Genomic DNA, 17,204 nt, shown 5'->3' with positions numbered 1-17,204 from the left:
CCTCCCCACCTGGGGCAGAGGGCAGGTGGCTCCACGTCAACTCAGGCAGACCCGCAGAGCTCAGCTGAGGGGCCAGGGGTACAGCAAGTGGGGCCCGCCCCCCCGACCCTCCCCCATAGCTCCAGAAACTGACAGAAGGGAAAGGCCCTTTGGGGGGTGGGAGTGACCTTTCCATCCTCAGTTGGCAGCCAGTCAGTAGGGGGTGTGAACTGAGAGGTGAGGACACTGGCTAAATAAAGGTGGAGGAAGAAGGTGCAGCCAGGACAGGAGGTGTGGACTAGGAACCAGATCAGGGCGAGTGGGGACCTGCAGTCAGTAGCTCGAGGCCGAGAGGCCCTGAACACCAGGCATCCCCCACACTCACACTGACCTGGGGTCCACCCCAGCCACGTCGCACCCCAGATAGAGCTCTCTGCCCCTCTCCACCTCAGGCGTCCCCCACCCTTCGCTGGGGGGCTGGCAGCTACCCTTACCCTGGACCCATGGCCCTTACCTCAGCTGCTCCCACAGGACCCCCTGCCAACCCCCTACCCACTGCTCAGTCCTGGCCATGCTTGTCCAGAGCCCTGCTCCCTTCTGGGCTTCAGTCACCTCCTCTGTGAAATAGGGGTGCGTTCAGATCAGAGCTTTCAAACTATGTGAGTCCTCCTTAGAAATGATAAACTGGTGTGGGGAGTTGCTCTGGGTGCAGAGACCTGGTCCTCAGCCTCCTTCACCACTCAAAGCAGCCTAGGGACCTTCCGGATGAGTCTTACAGACCCAGACTGGCATTTACTCCAGGACCCTCCCAGATCTGTGGCCCCAAAGGGACGTCTACCTCTAAGGAACTGAGGTACGCTGCTCAGAGAAAAGGCCAGAAGTTAAGCGTGGCTGGCGAGGCAGTGGTGGGGAAGGCTGCGGCTGAGGTTGGGGATCTGGTCTGGTGGTGCCCAGGGTCCCCGCTCCCCAGCTAGAGAGCTTGGGCCTTCATCCTGGAGGCAACCAAGAGAGTGAGAGCAGGGAGCAGACCACGCAGGAGTGTGTGTGTTTGGGGGTAGGGGGAGGTGCTGAGCCATAACGTGAGAGGGACCCAGCAGGAGTAACCCCTGCTCAAACCCGTCACACCCCTAACCCACCGGGCTCTGGTCACGAGTATGGCCTCCATACCCTCTCCCTCCACCCAGTTCTAAGGTTCCTTGGTGTTAGGCTGCACATGAAGCACCTATGGAGAAACTGAGGCCGAGGAAGGCAAGAGAGGGCTGAGACACTATCTGTAGAGCATGTCTGTAGAGCATGTGCACGGCTCAGACCCAGGCCTCTGGCTGCCGGTCCTGCCAGGTCACCTGAGTGAGGTGGTTCAGAAAGGCTGGGCGACTTGCCTCAGGGCACACAGCAAGTTCCCAGCAGGACCCAGCCTCCTACCTCCCCAGGCAGCCTTGGTGCTCACTGTGGGGCAGGGTGAGCACAGAACTGGCTAGTCTTGGCGTGCCCAGGTGAGTCAGCTGCCCGTCCCTTGTCGATCTAACCAGCCGCCAGACCTGCTGTCTCCCCTGCATTCCTGGCCTCTCTCCACGCCTGGTCGCTCTCAGGCAGGGTCACCGAGGCCTCCCTTGCCCTCTCCAAGACCTGGACCCCCGGGGCCCCTCAGGCCCCTGGGCCACACCCTGTCATGGCACCCACTCTGGTATTTCCTGGTGTGGACAAGCAAGGAAGTTTTGCTTGCTCTGGACGTTTTGTTCCTGGGCTGCCCCAGAGTCCCCTAAAACAGCCCAGTGGTAGACACAGGACAGAGGAACTGCCCCAGGGTGGGGGTGCTCAACTGTCACAGCTGACCCCTCAGTCTCCACTTTGGCTTCTCCCCCCAGCACTCCTTCTTGGGCTCTCCATGCCTCTAAGCTTCTTGTCCTATACGCCCCCACCCCCCACCCTTCTCAGTCTCTGACAGCTTCCCTGCCCCTCCCTGCCTGGCACACGCACAGTCACTGGAGTTTCCCAAACATGGGATCCTGTCCCAGCCACCAGGCATTGCCCATGCCGGTCTCACTGCAGGCGTCACCTCCTCCTGGCAGTCTCTCAGGCTGGATGGGGTCCGGGGGCGGCCCTCGCGCCCCAGCCCGGGACCGATCCCCTGCGCGGTGCACGAACCCCGGGCGCTATCCCTGCGCTGCCCCTAAATCCGAGCCGGGTAACCGCGGGGCAGGGAGAACGAGGCTGAAAGGCCGAAGGGCCCTGGCACGGGGCGGGGAATGGGGAACGGGGCCGGTGCCTTGGGACAAACTCAGACGGCCCCCATGTGAGCGCCGCCTGGGACCGAGGAGCCGTGGAGGGACGGCGACGCGGCGGCCCGAGGGGGCGCTAGGCGAAAGTCCCACCTGGAGTGAGGGGCAAGCGGGAGCACAGGAGCCCGCCCACAGACGCGCGACCTCCGCCCCGCCCTTACCTGCGCTGTGGTGCCCGGAGCGGGGAGCGTCGCCGCGGCCGCTGGCTCCCCGCCGCCCGCACGCCGCCCCCTCCCCGCTGCCCCGGAGCCCACCACGCCCGCTGCCCCGCCCCTCGCCACGCCCCCACAGCCGGCCCCGCCCACCCGGGTTGTTGCTCGAGGAAGCTGGGGCGTGAGCCGACCGACCCGCCTAGCGATCTACGAGACCCCCGCACCCCCGCCCGAGGTCTAGTCCTGAGGCCTTCCCTGGAGACCTCCGGGTCCGAAGGCTTCTGGGACCCAGTGGGAGAGGGAGGTAGGGGCCTGACCCCTCCGCCGCCTTAAACACACACACACTCCCTCACTCAGGCCCAGGCTCGCCTAGCTTCCCAGGAAGGGCTCCCAGGACCGCCGGCAGTGTCCGGGAAGCGGCCTCGCTTCTTCGTCCTGGCGGGGCCTTCCCGGGCATCCGCCCCTATTCTGACCGCTCTGGGCCTGGGTGAAACCCCATGACCTCCTCCACCCGCACCGAATCCCAGAGGCCAGCACAAGCGCAGCGCTGGGTGGGCTCGAGAAACGTACCGAAAGTGGGGTAAACCGAGGCTGCCCCGCACCCCCTTGGGCCAGATGTGTATAGCCAGCGACCATTTCTTTCTGTGTGACCTTGGGGAAGTCCCCCTGCCCCCACTCCTGGTTCTCATCATGGCCCAGTAGAGCATGCAGCCTGCGCTTGTCTGCTCCAGGGCCTGTGACCTTGGAAAGGGTGGCGGAAGCCTAGTCCCAGGAGGGGGGGTGGGGGCCGGGGAGGACAATGGTTCAGCCTGTAACAAAGGATCCTGCTGTCTGCTGCCTGGTCCCCCTCCAGCCACCATGCCTATGCCCCCCCCTCCCCCCATCACTTCCCGCGGTACACGGGTTCCAGAGGATGACTGGAGTCATTTCCCCTTTCAGGGTTGACAACACTGAGGCCAACAGGCCCCATACGGACAGTGGAAGGGCAGAAAGGGTACCCCACCAACCCCATACTCAAATCTGAGGGGGTGGAAGTCATGCCCCACCCACCCTGCCAGGCTGAAGAAAGATCCCCAGTGGAGGGGGCACATGGCAGTTCAAGGGGATCCTTCCCAGATGAGCAGGGTCTTGGTGGGTCTGTGGGTCCTCTGACACGTGGGTGTGGTCAAGCAAGGGGTTTCTGGGGCTTGGGGGGAAGGGCCAAGGGCTGGAGAGTAGACACGGCCACATAGAGCAAGGTTGTCCAGGAGGGTGTGGCGAGCAAGGCAGGCAGGACAGAACCCTGAGCAGGAGGAGGCAGGTTCAGTGAGTGGTGTCTCTGCAGCAGCCCGTCCCCTCTTCGGGCCTCAGTGTCCTCATCTGTACCTACAGCTGAGGGAGGGCAGCGCTGGCTGGGCTCAAGCAGGAAGGGAAGGGCCCCCTCAGCTTCCTCCCCACAGCCCAGCCTTCCTGTTCGGCCACATCTAGGGGAATCGGAAAGCTGGGGGACATCTTCCCTTACCCCCCCCCCCACCGACCCCCAGAGTGGGTGACCTCACCAGCATTGCCAAGCCCGGTTTTACTATCTGCCAAGTGGGGCAAGACCCGCCAGGCCTCGCTCCCTCTCTCTCTCGGCCAGGGCCAAGTAATCCCTAGGCCCCTAGTAGTGCCCAAAGGACAGCCTCCACCGGGTCCACCCGCCCACACAGCCAAGGGCCCTTGCCCAATCCCACCGCAGATGTGCACACACACACCCACCCCACTCTCGCATGCCCCGCACACGTATGTGATTCCACAGTCACAGGAATGTGCGGCGTGTACATTTACTTGTGCCACACAGACCCATCTACTATGAACACACTGGCAGGACTTCCAAGTTGCACAGCCCAGGAGGCAGCCCTGTACGTGGGCACGGGCAGACGCTGTGCACATCCACGTGGACACGGACTTACATACTGCTCCATGGAACACACACTAAGACTCACAGACACACAGAGAGGCAAGTGCAGAGTGTGCATGCACTCCTGTGCACACAAGAGCCTGGGACACGAGCGCATGCTTCTGTACACACAGGTCTCACCAGGCCCGGCCCAGCCCCAGAGCTATTCTGGGCCAGGCCTGGGGCCAACAAGGTCAGAGATTGCCAGCTCCCAGCAGGCCCCAGCCACCGTGTCTCAGGCCTAGACAGCCCAGCCCCCACTCTCAGCCCAGGCCAAGTCCAAGATGTCCTGGATCCCGGCCTGGCTCCGTGGCTGGGAAGATACCTACTCCCGACCCTCTGCTTCCCCAGAGCTGAGCCTTGAGCCCTGGCATTTCTGGCTCCAGGAGAGAAGTGTTCCCCTGGCCACTGTCGACTGCACTGCCCATGGCTTCCAACCCAGCGGTCCTAGAGACTGGACCGGGCCCCTACAGGAAACCCACAGGAGCTAAAAATAGCACCCGAGGGACAAACAGGGTTCCGCAGGCCAAGCATTCATGCCACCATGCATGGAGGGGACACTGTCTTCCAGGGGAACGAGGCTGGGGAATCTGGGCACCTAGAGCTCTGCCACCCCAGACCTGATGGGCCTTACTGGTAGTAGGATGCAGGAGAAATCAGGGACCTCATAAGAAATAGAAAAAGTGGGGCACCTGGGTGGCTCCATCTGTTGAGCATCCGACTTCGGCTCAGGTCATGATCTTACAGTTGGTGAGTTCGAGCCCCGCATTGGGCTCTGTGCTGACAGCTCAGAGCCTGGAGCCTGCTTCGGATGCTGTGTCTCCCTCTCTCTCTGCCCTTCCCCTGCTCACGCTCTTCTCTCTTTCTCTCAAAAATAAATAAACATGAAAAAATTAAAAAAAAAAAAAAAGAAATAGAGAAAGTACTGGACAGGGGACAGAGGCCTGGGTTAGGGGCCACAGACTGAGTTTGAGGCCCCAGTTCCTGTGTGACCTTATGCAGGGCACAACCCCTCTCTGGCCCTCAATTCCTCATAAGTCCACAGAGGAGAGGAAGAAAAGCCTTCGAAGATGGAAAAGGCTTTAGCTTCAAGGATGTTTCGCTCACCGTGGTATTTCACCTTTTGGAGAACTGGAAAAAACACCAATGTTTGACAACAGGGAATTGAGACAATACCCACAACAATCACAACGACTAGCATTTCCTGAAGGCTTGTGATGCGCAGGTGCTGTGATACCATAGTTATACCCATTTTACAGATGAGGGATTGAAGCTCAGAGAGGTTCAATCTGAGGTCTGAAAGCTGTCGATATGATCATGCCCCAGGAGTCTTAGTTTTAAGCGTCAGTACCTTTAGAAGTTATAAAGTTTAAAGCTACAAATCTATAGGAAACCTAATTTGAAAGTTTCATGTCTTAAAATTTCTTCGTGCTAATTTAGTTTTGTAAATTGGGGATAATAACTTCAGTTTTGTTCGGTCAACTTTCGCCGCCTTCAGAGAGCGAAAAAGGAAATTTAAATCATTTTTGCTAGCAGGGAAAGCTAGCAACTCAGCACTCCATAATCCTTAGCTCCATATAATCCTAACAGCCCTTTGGTGAAAGTCTTGCCCTCTCCATTCCGTAGACGAGAAGTTCAAAGCAGAGAGGGGTAACAGCTTGCCCACGGCCACTGTCAGGCCCACTAACCTCAGCCCAGTCCAGCCAAGGCCTCTCTGACCCTGTGTCCCAAGGGTGACCTCCCTGGCTGGTCAGTGCGGCTTTCCCTAGCCTGGCCCATGACAGAGGCATGAGGAAGCGGAAGCTTCAGCAAGTCATTTGGGCTTTAATAGAATCCCTGTTTGCCTGGCTGGGGCAAGCCTGGGGAGGATGGGGTGGCCCAGCCCACTGAGACCCCAGACTTTGCCACTTACTGTTGAGGATCCCTCAGGCCAGCTGTCCTTTGCCAGTGGCTCTCTTGTTTCCCTGCCCGCCTGTGATCTCCCACCCCTGTCACCTGTGGGTGTCCATGGCTGGCCCTCTGCTCTCTGCTGTAGCTCTCACCTTGGCCCTTGCCCATCTGCTGCACCTCCAGGCAGGAGCCCTATGAGGATCTGAATCTACAGGGTCCGGGAGGAAGGAAAGAAGGAAGGAAGGAAGGAAGGAAGGAAGGAAGGAAGGGGGGGAGGAAGGAAGGAAGGGGAGGAAGGAAGGAAGGAAGGAAGGAAGGAAGGAAGGAAGGAAGGGTGGGAGGGTGGGAGGAAGGGAGGGAGGAAGGAGAGAGGGAGGAAGGGAGGGAAGAAGGAAGGGAGGGAGGGAGGGGTGGAAGGAGAAGTGAGAGAAAGGATGGACCAGAGGAGTCTCCCCACCCCAGACCACCCTCCTCCTCCTCCTCCTCCTCCTCCTCCTCCTTTTCGTCCTCCTCCAAAGCCCTCTGGGTCTCCACAGCTTCTCAGACCCTCCATTGCTCCATCCCTGGGTTGTCAAGGCTCATCCTGGGGTCAGGACCAGAGTACATGTGGGCCAGGTTCAGTGCGAGGCCAGGATCATGGCTCAGACTGGAGTAAGAATTGGGGATCAGACTGGGGCAGAGGCTCAAGGTCGGCCAGGGTCAGAAAATGGTCCTCCAGCTCTTCCAGGGGGAGTCCTCCCAGTCCCGTGGGGCAGCAGGTGCTGGCTTCTTCAGGAACCTTCCATAGCACCCGGAACTAGCAACTCTGATCATACCATCCCCTGGTCCCCATCCCCACTCTAGCTCTGGTGTCCAGAGTGACCAGAGCCATTTCTGGGCAGGAAGCCAGCCCAGAAAGCCCAGGACATCCCTGAGCGCCTGTCACTATGGCAACCTGCCTGCCATACCGTCCCCCGCCCCCCCCCCCCCCCCACCGCCAGCCTGGGTCCAGCAGGGTTTTTCAAATTCAGAACGTCAGACTGGGAAGGGCCTCCCAGATCAGCAGATTCTAACTCCTCCCCTTGCCCCAGATGGAGAAACTGAGGCCCAAGTCGGGCAGGGGAGCTGGGGCCTGTTGTTCAAGGACCTGACCCCAGCCTGTCACTCTCACTCCTCTCTGCCCGGCTGGATCGGGTTAGGGGAGGGAGACCCGGACTCGGATCCACCGGGAGGGGGGCGGGCCCTCCATCCGCGGTGATGTGGGGGTGGGCGGCAGGGAACCAGACACCGACGATGAATAAATGATGCCCACTCACGGCCTGCGACCAGATCGTCACCGCCAGCGCCGGCTGCCTGGCGGGGCAGTCACCGGGCCAACCGCGCCCGGCCCCCCGCGTCGCTCGCTCCCCCCACCTGCGGCCTCGCCCGCCCGGGGAGCCGCGGGGCGCGAAGATGGCCGGGCAGCGGCGAGGCGCGGGGCCCCTGTGGGCTCTGGGCGGCGTCGCGCTGGGGCTCTGCCTTGCGGGGGTCGCCGGGCAGCTGGTGGAGGTGAGGCGGGGCGGCGCGAGGGGCTCGGGGAGGCTGTGGCCGCGTGGCAGAGGGCTGGGGACGCCCTTCTGCCTTGGGAGCTGCCTTTTTCCCTTCCTCCTGCCCTAGGGGACCTGGATTAATGGGGTGACACAGCCCTGCCCCGAGGGCTTCCAGGCTCCGGGGGGAGACTCAGCCCCCAATCTTAGGGTCCCTGGTCTAATGGGAGGGCACAGCCCCTGACTTCAGGAACATTAGTCGGGTGGGGGAGACTCACCCTGATCATAAGGATTCCAGGTCTGACTGGGGATACAGCCTTGCTCAGTCGCTGGGGGACACAGCCCTTATCCTCTTGCTTTTGCCCTAATGAGGGCGGGGTGTGGGGGGGTGTAGGGAGAGGCATGATCTTTGGTTTCAGTGACCTCTATCTAGTCTGATAGGGGAGATCTAGTCCCTGATCCTAGGGTCTGCCAGAGGAAAGAGCTTCTGCCTCCAGAGATCCTTCAGGGTCCCCTGACTAATGGGGGAGACATAGCCTTAGGAAGCAGGCGAGGGCTTTCCAAGCTGGAGGGTAGGGGCAGGAAGAGGAGGAGACCCTTTACAGAGCAGCCGTGTGTTGAGTTCAACTCCATGTGGAGCACTTGGCCCTGGAGGGGAGAGGCAGGCAGGCCAGGACCCAGGGACTCACTCAGGGGTCTTACTTGGTCCTGGTGATAATGGAGAGTTGGCAAAGGTCTCTGAGCAGGGGAGAGTTGTGATGGGTCCTGGTGTGGAAGGAGGAGGGTAAGTTGGGAGAGGGCTCACGGCTGAGAGAACTGCGGGGAGCTGCCGTGCCGCCCAGCAAGAGAGAAGGAGGACAGCCAGGGGGGTTCGGGAGCTCAGCTGGGGCCAGGCAGGGTGGGGAAGGCAAGAGTCAGGGCCACCTGCAGCCTCCCTGGCCCCTCCGTACCCCATTCTTGCTGAGCTGAGAAGGGGAGCCAAAGAGGCAGACCAGACCCAGAATTCTGAAACACGAGGCCGGAAGGAGAAGGCCCAAGAGGCAGGGCCAGGGAGGAGTGGGGGTTAGAGCCTGTGCAGGCAGAAGCAGAGAGGAGAGGCCAGAGAGACAGAAAGGCAGGAGTCAGCAAGGTGCCCAGGAGAGCCCTCGGGGGCAGGTGCCAGGAGACAGGATGGAGAGGGAGGACAGAGCCTTATCCTGAGGGTCTAAGAAGACACAGCCCTGAACCTGAGGGTCCAAGAGACATGAAGACAGAGCCCTATACCTCGATACTAGCCTGTCCCTGCTGCAGACCAGGGGGTGTGATCAAAATGCTGGGCTGGAGTCGGATGTCAGCTCCAGTGTCCCTGTAAAGGGAGCCAGGCTGGCTTGAGCCCCGCAGAGTGTACCTGGGCCCCTTAGTGGCTGCCCTGAGGCCTCCGGTGCAGAGCTGAGCTGGCCTGGGTGTGGCAGAAGGCTGAGGGTGGGTGTTGCATCACTTCTGAGCCAAGGACTCTTCCCCTCAGCCCCCAGGAGCACATCTTCTCCTGGCTCATCAAGGAAAATTGCATTTGGAGTCCATCTGCCTGCCATCTGCCTACAGCCTGAGCCCAGGGGACCCAGGGAAGCGCCAGAGAGATGGGCAGGGCTGAGTCCACGGTACCGCCCACCACGATCCCTACAGCCATCATCCTCCATCTGATGGAGGCCAGAGCTCCCAAGCTTTAGAGTTCAGACCCCCCAGCAGTGCCCACCACGAGGAGGTGCCCCACTCTTATGTGTTACCCTCTACCTGAGATCCCTATCAGGGAGAGATTGTAAGCTCAATTCCACCCAGAACAAGGCTGGAACAAGGTGTCAGAAGTGGGCTCTCAGCTTCCCCGGGCTCAGAATCCAAGATCTCTTCTCTGGACCTCGGAGTCTTCCAGCCATATAGCCCAGCCAGACCAGACACACTGAGCCTTAGGACCCCGGCCCTGACTCTACAGACATATGTCTGACCACACACTCGTACTCCAACCACACGTGTGCCCGGTACCCACAACTATGTGCCCAAACCCTAAGCGCTCCAACCCACACACATGAGCCCTGAACCCCCAGATGTGCCTGACCCCACACACATGTGTCTGACCCTGCAAACGGATCCAGGCCCCTGGGATGATGCTGAGGAGGGTTATCTTCTTGTCAATTTTCCCACTCTACTTGGGTAGAGAGAGCTTCCCAGAGAACCTTGGAACCACCCCATGTTTAACTTACAGATGGAGAAACTGAGGCCTAGAGGAAAGATGTCTCCCACCCGAGTTTACCCTGGTTAAGAGAAAAAAGCTGAGGAATCATGTATCAGTCCCAAGCACAGAGATGCCCTGCATTACCTGGGACAGGTTGCTGATCCTCTCTGAGTGTCCCCAAACATGCCGAAGGGTGGTGTTCATTAGATGAGGAATTTGGGGTAGGTGCCAATCCATGCTCATGTACCAGGGGAAAGACTGGACGGATGGTTGAGTTGTGAGTTGCCTTTCCTTCCCAGAGAGCCAGAAAGGACTCCTCAGGTCGGTCCATATTCAGTTAATCAGGAGACAATGAATTCCACAGATGCCCCAGGGTCCTCTCTCCCTCTAAGCGCTAACCGCCTCCCCCTCCATCCCTCAGCCAAACTTGGTGACAGAGATAAGGTCACATCCCTCTCGGCCCCTTAGGTCAGGGAGAGGTCCTGCCTAGAACCGCCAGGACAGGGCTATGTCCCCCAGGGCAGGGCCTTGTTCCCCTAGACCCCCAGGGCAGGGCCGTGTCCCCTTAGTACCCCAGGGCAGGGCCGTGTCCCCTAGACCCCCAGGGCAGGGCCGTGTCCCTAGACACCCAGGGCAGGGCTGTGTCCCACTGGGAAGGTGGGAGGTGGCCTGCTAAGCTCTGCACAGGCTTGTTCCAGTCATGCTTATAGCTTTCGGCCTCTAGGTGTCGCTGCCTCATTGCAGACAATTTATCTGGTCCTGTCCCAGGAGACTCTGGCCTATCCTTCTGGTCAGAAGAGGTGACTCTGGCAGGATAGGTGACTGTTGAGGTCACCTGGTGGGCATCCTGGCCAGACAGCCGAGCCACGGGCCCTGAGTCCAGCTCCACAACCCACCCCACACCCAGGGTGCTTGAGAGCAAAGTCCCCCAGGGCAGCACAGGCCTTGCCTTGTCTCTGGCCTTGGTCCTGAGACCCCATCTGCCTGCGGGGCCCAGGACTGGAGCAGGAGGAGACCAGCAGGCTGCCGAAGGGGCCTCGAACCTCATTGGGACAAGCCATCCACCTTTGCCCCTTCAGGCCTTGGTGTCCTCAAGCATCCCAAGTACCCTTGTACCCCAGGTCCCTGGCTCCATGGTTCTGGAGCTGCTTTCTTCCCTTGCTCTAAATCCGGAACTTCCCAAGGTCTAGGACATTGACTGAATGTCTAAGACTCTAGATTCTAGGAGATTCTGAAACACTTGGGCTGAGTCCTGCTGAAACCTGGGCCTCTCTCGGCCCAGCCCCAGCCCTGGCCTCTGCCTGGCTCATTCTTCTCTCTCCTGACCTGCAGCCCAGCACAGCCCCGCCCAAGCCCAAGCCGCCCCCATTGACCAAGGAGACCGTGGTGTTCTGGGACATGCGCCTCTGGCACGTGGTGGGCATCTTCTCGCTCTTCGTGTTGTCCATCAGTGAGTAGCTGCTCCCCGCCCTCTCCCACCCCACGCCACCCCCTGTACCCCGCCCCCGGCACCACCCCCAGGGGCTCAGAGCAGCAATTCCGGGCAGTACAAGCAGGCCAGTCGCCCGCAGGAGGCCCACTGTGGTTTCTGGCACCTCCTGATCTACACAAAGTCCCTGTGGAGGGCTGACAGGCTGGTGGTGACCTGAAGTATTCTGCCCAACTGGGACACAGCCACATGGCAATTACGGTAATTACAGGGGACTCCACTGAACCAGGATGAGGACGTGTCATTTTTCCCTATCGCTGGCCTCCTGATGCTTCTCCTGCAGTTTGGCCAGGCTTAAAGGGCCCACACCCAGAAGCCCCAGCAAGGCCATCCTTGGCCGCAGCCCAGCCTGGAGGCTCCCCAGACACCTGGCAGATGTGGCTCCCAGGCTGCAAACCCTGCCTTGTCAGATCCCGTCCCCCTGGAACGACTCACACCCACCTCCATTAAGAGCAAGGGACCCCTTCCTCTCCTGGGACTGAGTTGCTTGACTCCAGCTCACAACAGAGATGGGCTTGGCGTGCCCCCTTCGGCCCTTCCAGAGAAGGGGTCTGGAGTTGGAGAAAGAGGGCAGAGAAATGTCGGTGGATAGGGAGACCATCAGGGTGCAAAGCAGAGTCTGACGAAGGTTCCTACACGTCAGAGGTTTGGGGGAGACGCAGGTAACGAAGGGACAGAAAACCCCCTCGCCCTGCACAAGCTTCACGGAGGAGGGTCCTCTCCACTGCGGATGCATGCGGGGACGCATGCGGTTTGGCTGGGTAGGCTGCCCCCCAAAAATGCCAGGCAGAGGGCATGGTGCGGGCAGAGCAGAGACGGAATGGCCTCCACACAAGGTCTCAGGTGACCCCTAGAGGACTTTTACTGCGTGCCCCCCAGGTCGGATAAGTTCGAGCTGGAGCTGGCTCAGGATGAGGTCCCCTGGAGGGCAGCGCCACAGCAGAGGGCCCACCCAGATGTGAGGACTCCGAGGGAGACAGGGACATCTGATTTGCATCTGTTTCTCCTGGCACCAGAAAGGCCCTCCTTGTGGGAAAGTCTCCACGCACACCCCCACCACCATTTCTTCATGACTGGGGTGGGAGCAGGATCTGACCAAGGGCCTACATTTCATTCCTAGCCAAGGTGAGAATCAGTCAGGCGTCTCTCTGGAGGCCCTACTGACACCGTTGTGGCTACAGCCCCAGCCCAGGTGCTCAGAGAGGAAACTGTGCCCCCCAACCCACAGCACCAAGAGCATCTGCCCATAAGGAGCAGTGCAGGGTGCGTGTCCAGGGAGCAGCTCCGGGGCACTCCACGGAGCAGGGGTGAAGGCACTGAGGGGCCTCTAAACACAGAACGGCCTCTCCAGACTCTGCTGGGCCCCGGACAGTGGAGGTGCCCAGGGCCACACAAGAAAGTTGCAATGACAGACCCGAAGAGGGGCTTGGACATGAAGCACACACACCAGCCCCTACTCCTCACCCTGCTTCCTAGGAAAGAGGAAGGGAGAGGAAGGGAGAGTCCCAAAGTCTTCTGAGCAGCAGGGCACCACTTGTTACCTTCCATGCAGGGCTCCATGCAGGGCCCTGGGGAGTAGGGATGGCATCTCCTGGAGAGGAAACCTCTTTCCTGCTTTCCCGGCTGCTTGGGCCCAGAACCTCGTGCAGAGGGGCTGGGGTTGGGTGGGGGTGCCTCTGGAGGTCCTTCCAGCCCGGGGACTACACATTCCAAGCCCCTGCCTGGGCCCTGGGACTCGATCCAAAACGCGTTGTTTTTTTCCCTTCGTTGAAGAGAAGTGACTGGGCCAGGCTGGGTGGGGTAGGCAAGGGGCGGTGTGTGGGCCCTGCTCCAGCTGCCAATGGCTGAGCTCCCTGCAAAGCTGAGGCCTCATAGAGCCTGGGACCAGCCTCTGTGGAGAACCTGAGTAAGCACGGTCAGAGGACGTGCCTGGTGGGGTGGCTGGAAGAGACCGCCCAAGCCGGTGGTAGGACTAGGGCCATAGGCCTACACACAAGGGTCTGGAGAAGACCAGAACCCAGCTCTCCGGATAAGAAAGGTTTGCCATTTACCCCTGGACAGCAAGGTACAGACCTACTGCTGGGGCCTCGTGCAGCCCCCCAGAGTGCCCGGATGCTGTTAGCTCCCCCTACCCACCCATTCAGGAGTCCAGTTCTGTCCTGAGCAGCAAAGGCTTTGAGGCCATCTCATGCACGCATGCATTCCTTCCTTCCTTCCTTGTTTTTCATTCTGTGAACCTGGGGGAGACTTAGCAGGGCCACAATATTTGGCTGAAAGAGTCACACCAGTTGACTCCAAAGGGTGCTCCAGCCCCGGCTACACTGGTCTGATGCATCTTCCCTAAAATAGGCCTGGCTTGTCCCGCTTGGCCGTCCTGCCCCCAGGAGTCTGCCAGGAAGTTATGTCTTGTCATCTGATTTATAATAGGAAGCAGCCCCGTCCCCTCCCCTGAGGCTGGGGCCAAGGTGGTCAGACTGTGGGGCCTTAGAAAAATAAACTCAGTCCAGCCGGGCCCTGGCAGCCCAGCACTGCCCTGCCCATCACTAGACAGTCCAGCTTCGTTCCCTGGCCCAGCTCGCGTGGGCACAGCTGCCCTGAGCCGGAAAACCGCTCCTGGAATAACTGTGGGAGGTGAACGCCCCAGGGCAGGGTCTGTGCCCTCTCGTGGGCTCTCGTGGGCTCTCACGGCCAGGAGGAGCTCAGGCTTGTCCTCAGGGGGGTTGAGGAGGACACAGCTACGTCCTCCAGTGTCTGAGGTCCTCTCAGGAGCCTGGGGAGGAAAACCTAGGAATTACTAGGAGCCGAGAGACCTGGGTGGGAACACAGGACAGCCTCCAGGTAGCTGTAGCGTGAGTCACCGTGCAGTCCTCTGCCCTGCCCTCCAGGGGCCTCAATCGAGTCAGAAACTGAGACCAATGACACGATTTAGGGTCCAGGGCAAAATGAAAGTATGAGACCCCTTGCTCACAAATTGCTAAGAACATTGACGGCAGAGCATTAAGCCAAGCGTGAGGCCCTTCCAAGAGCAGGCCCCCGTGTGAAGCCAGTCCTGCTCTGGAAATTGCTGAGCTGACCTCGGAAATCCCAGAGCCCACAGGGGTTCTGTCCAAACACAGAGCCTTCTGCCAGAGTCTCTTGGGTGAGACACATTTAGGTAGATGAAGGCAGGTCTGCAATGTGGGCACCATTCCTGGGGTGTCTGAGCTCCAGCCTCGGCCAGGCCTACTCTGTCGTCCCTACAGTTATCACTCTGTGCTGTGTCTTCAACTGCCGCGTGCCACGGACCCGGAAGGAGATCGAAGCCCGGTACCTGCAGCGAAAGGCAGCCAAGATGTACACGGACAAACTGGAGACTGTGCCGCCCCTCAACGAGCTCACAGAAATCCCCGGAGGTGAGCAGACCAGGGAGGGGCCCCCAGCTGCACCACCGCCTGTCCCTGCCGAGCCAGCCAGACCCTCAGTCCTGCCACCAAGAGTGGCCCTGCTCCACGCCTCTGCCCCAAACCTGTCCCTGGAGACCAGAGCACAGAAATGGGCCCGAGTGAGAGAGACCCAGAGGCAAGTTACACCCGGAGCTCTTCTGCAGGCAGGAGAAGTTCGGTAGGAAGGAAGAAGTGAAGGGCTGGATGTGGGAGGCTCTGGTGGGGGCCCTAGGACCCTGCCTCACTCCTGCTACCTGCCTTTCCTCTACCCCACAGAGGATAAGAAGAAGAAGAAGAAGAAGGATAGCGTGGACACAGTGGCCATCAAGGTAGAGGAGGATGAAAAGAATGAGGCCAAGAAGAAGAAAGGAGAAAAATGAGAAGGGCTTCCTGGAGGTGGCAGCTGGGGCTGGATAGCCCTGGGGCTCAAGTCCAGGCCAGGCTCCAGGCATCTCGGACTCCAAGCTCACACATGGACCACAGAGGTTGCAGAACACCCTCTTCTCAGCTCCGACGGGGTGGCTGAGGCCCCATCGTTACGGCCTGTCAGGGGCAGAGACAGGACTGCCTCAGGTGTCCTGCCTCCCAGCATGGACTCAGCTCCTGTCGCCTCACCCATGTGGCTGTTCAGCCAATGTGGTCTCTGGCCACTGTTGCCCTGCAGATCCAGATCACACCCACCCGGATGTGCCTCTGTCTCTTCTGTCAGGAACAGCAGTGGCTCTACAGGGTTGACGGGAAGCAGTTTCCTCTCTCCGAAGGGGATGGCCAAACTGGATGGGCTGCAGTGTGAGGCCATGCCCAGAACAGCCACAAGGAGGCAGAGGGTGTCTGGGGGAAGCTTCAGCTCTCAGACCTGGCTAGACAGCAGCCCTGGTGGCCAGAAAACTGTTCTAGGCCCCGTGGGGGTGCTGGCCAGGATGGTGAACAGAGAGACCCAGAAACAGGGGCTCAGCCCAGCAGATACCCTGTGCCAAGCAACTGCAATGGAGTGGAGGCTGCTGGGGGCCTGAGCGGAAGGCCTGGGGGCTCAGGGCTGGGAGCTGCAGGGCTGGGTCAGGGGTGCAGAAGGCTGAGACCAGTAGGCCAAAGGGAGAGGGGAAGAAAGCTGGTACTTGGGCCCCATCTTGGGGATCCAGGGAGTCAAGATGTCAAGTCACCTAGAGACTGAATCTTTGGGGACAGGACACTCAGAGGGGTTTCCAGATGGCAGCGAACCTCTGCTGAGGCGCTCAGGTCTGAGCCTGGAAACCAGAGGCTCCTGAGCTGGGGAAGCTGCTGGAAAATCTCTCGCTGCCTCGGCAGCCTGCAGACACTTGTAAATAAAGCTGAGTGCCTTCTCGTACCCGAGTGACCTGAGATGACCCCTCAGGACGCCCTATCCCTGAAGCATTTATGTGGAGGGTGACGTGGCAGTGACGGGTGGCACGGGCCAAGCTGAAGCTCCCTCCCCTGACTATTCTCCCAGCCTGAGTTAGGATGAGCTGGAGGGAGAGGTGGCGGCCGAGAGAGGCAGAGGGACAGCCGCAGCCAGTGGGGCATTAAAACGGGGGAGGAAGCCGCCCGCTCTCCGCTCCCCTCCCCTCCACTTTGTGGCTTTCAGTAGGCCTTCCGTGGCCTGAGCCTTGTGCTGGGGACACGGAGGAGTCAAATCTGGATTCTGACCTACAGCTGGATCACTGTTCTACAAGAAGACACGAGTCTACAGGCAGACACGAGTCACGGAGCAGTGAGGGGGCAGAGAAATTGCAGAGGGCCTGCTGTGGGCACTGAGAGCTCAGTCCGCCAGGCAGAAACCCTGACTCTGCCCTCAGGGTCCAGCCTTACGGGCTTCTCATACAGCAGGTTCAGGTTGTGGCAAAGGTCATTAGACCCATACAGGCCAGGGCCCTCCTGTGTGGCCCAGGCAACAGAGGCCCAGAGGAGCAGGGGCCACTTGAAGTCAAACAGAGAACCAGCTGGTAAAGCCTCGGGGGTCCAGGCCTGAGCTCCATCTGCCCTGCCAGCTGCTCCCTGGCCTCTGCCCTGGGGCCTCCGCTGCTCTTTTATGGACAGGCATGGCTGCTGGCAGATAATGTCTGGTCCCAGTGGGCACCTGCCCCAGTCTCTAGGCAGGGGGCAGGGCTGGACGATCAGAGTTCACTACGGTGCTTCAGGGCAATGACAGGGTGTGTTCCAGCCACCAAAGTCAAGGAAAGTATCACAGAAAAGAACACACTCGCCTGCGGGGCCCAGACAGAGCTGCACCCTTACCCCAGCCTCACTCTGCGTCCTGGCAGCCCAGCTTGAGCCCGGACAGAACATTCTAGGCCATCCATCACCCCAGTATCGTCCCTATACACTCCCACCTTCTGCGAGAGCCAC

The 17,204-nt window shown here is 60.1% G+C and overlaps 1 protein-coding gene across 1 annotated transcript; it reads left to right on the top strand.

Annotated features, from left to right (window-relative positions):
- The first annotated feature begins 7,257 nt into the window (after positions 1-7,257).
- Positions 7,258-16,190, top strand: TMIE (transmembrane inner ear). The gene is made up of 4 exons (XM_058727197.1): positions 7,258-7,745; positions 11,262-11,379; positions 14,661-14,810; positions 15,117-16,190. Exons 1-4 carry the CDS (start codon positions 7,650-7,652, stop codon positions 15,218-15,220), a joined length of 468 nt encoding a protein of 155 aa, XP_058583180.1. The 5' UTR covers positions 7,258-7,649; the 3' UTR covers positions 15,221-16,190.
- The last annotated feature ends 1,014 nt before the right edge of the window (positions 16,191-17,204 follow it).

This window comes from Neofelis nebulosa, chromosome 4 (assembly GCF_028018385.1).
Source record: "Neofelis nebulosa isolate mNeoNeb1 chromosome 4, mNeoNeb1.pri, whole genome shotgun sequence".
In the NCBI taxonomy this organism is placed as follows: Eukaryota; Metazoa; Chordata; class Mammalia; order Carnivora; family Felidae; genus Neofelis; species Neofelis nebulosa.
This window is presented reverse-complemented; position numbering and strand designations above follow the sequence as displayed.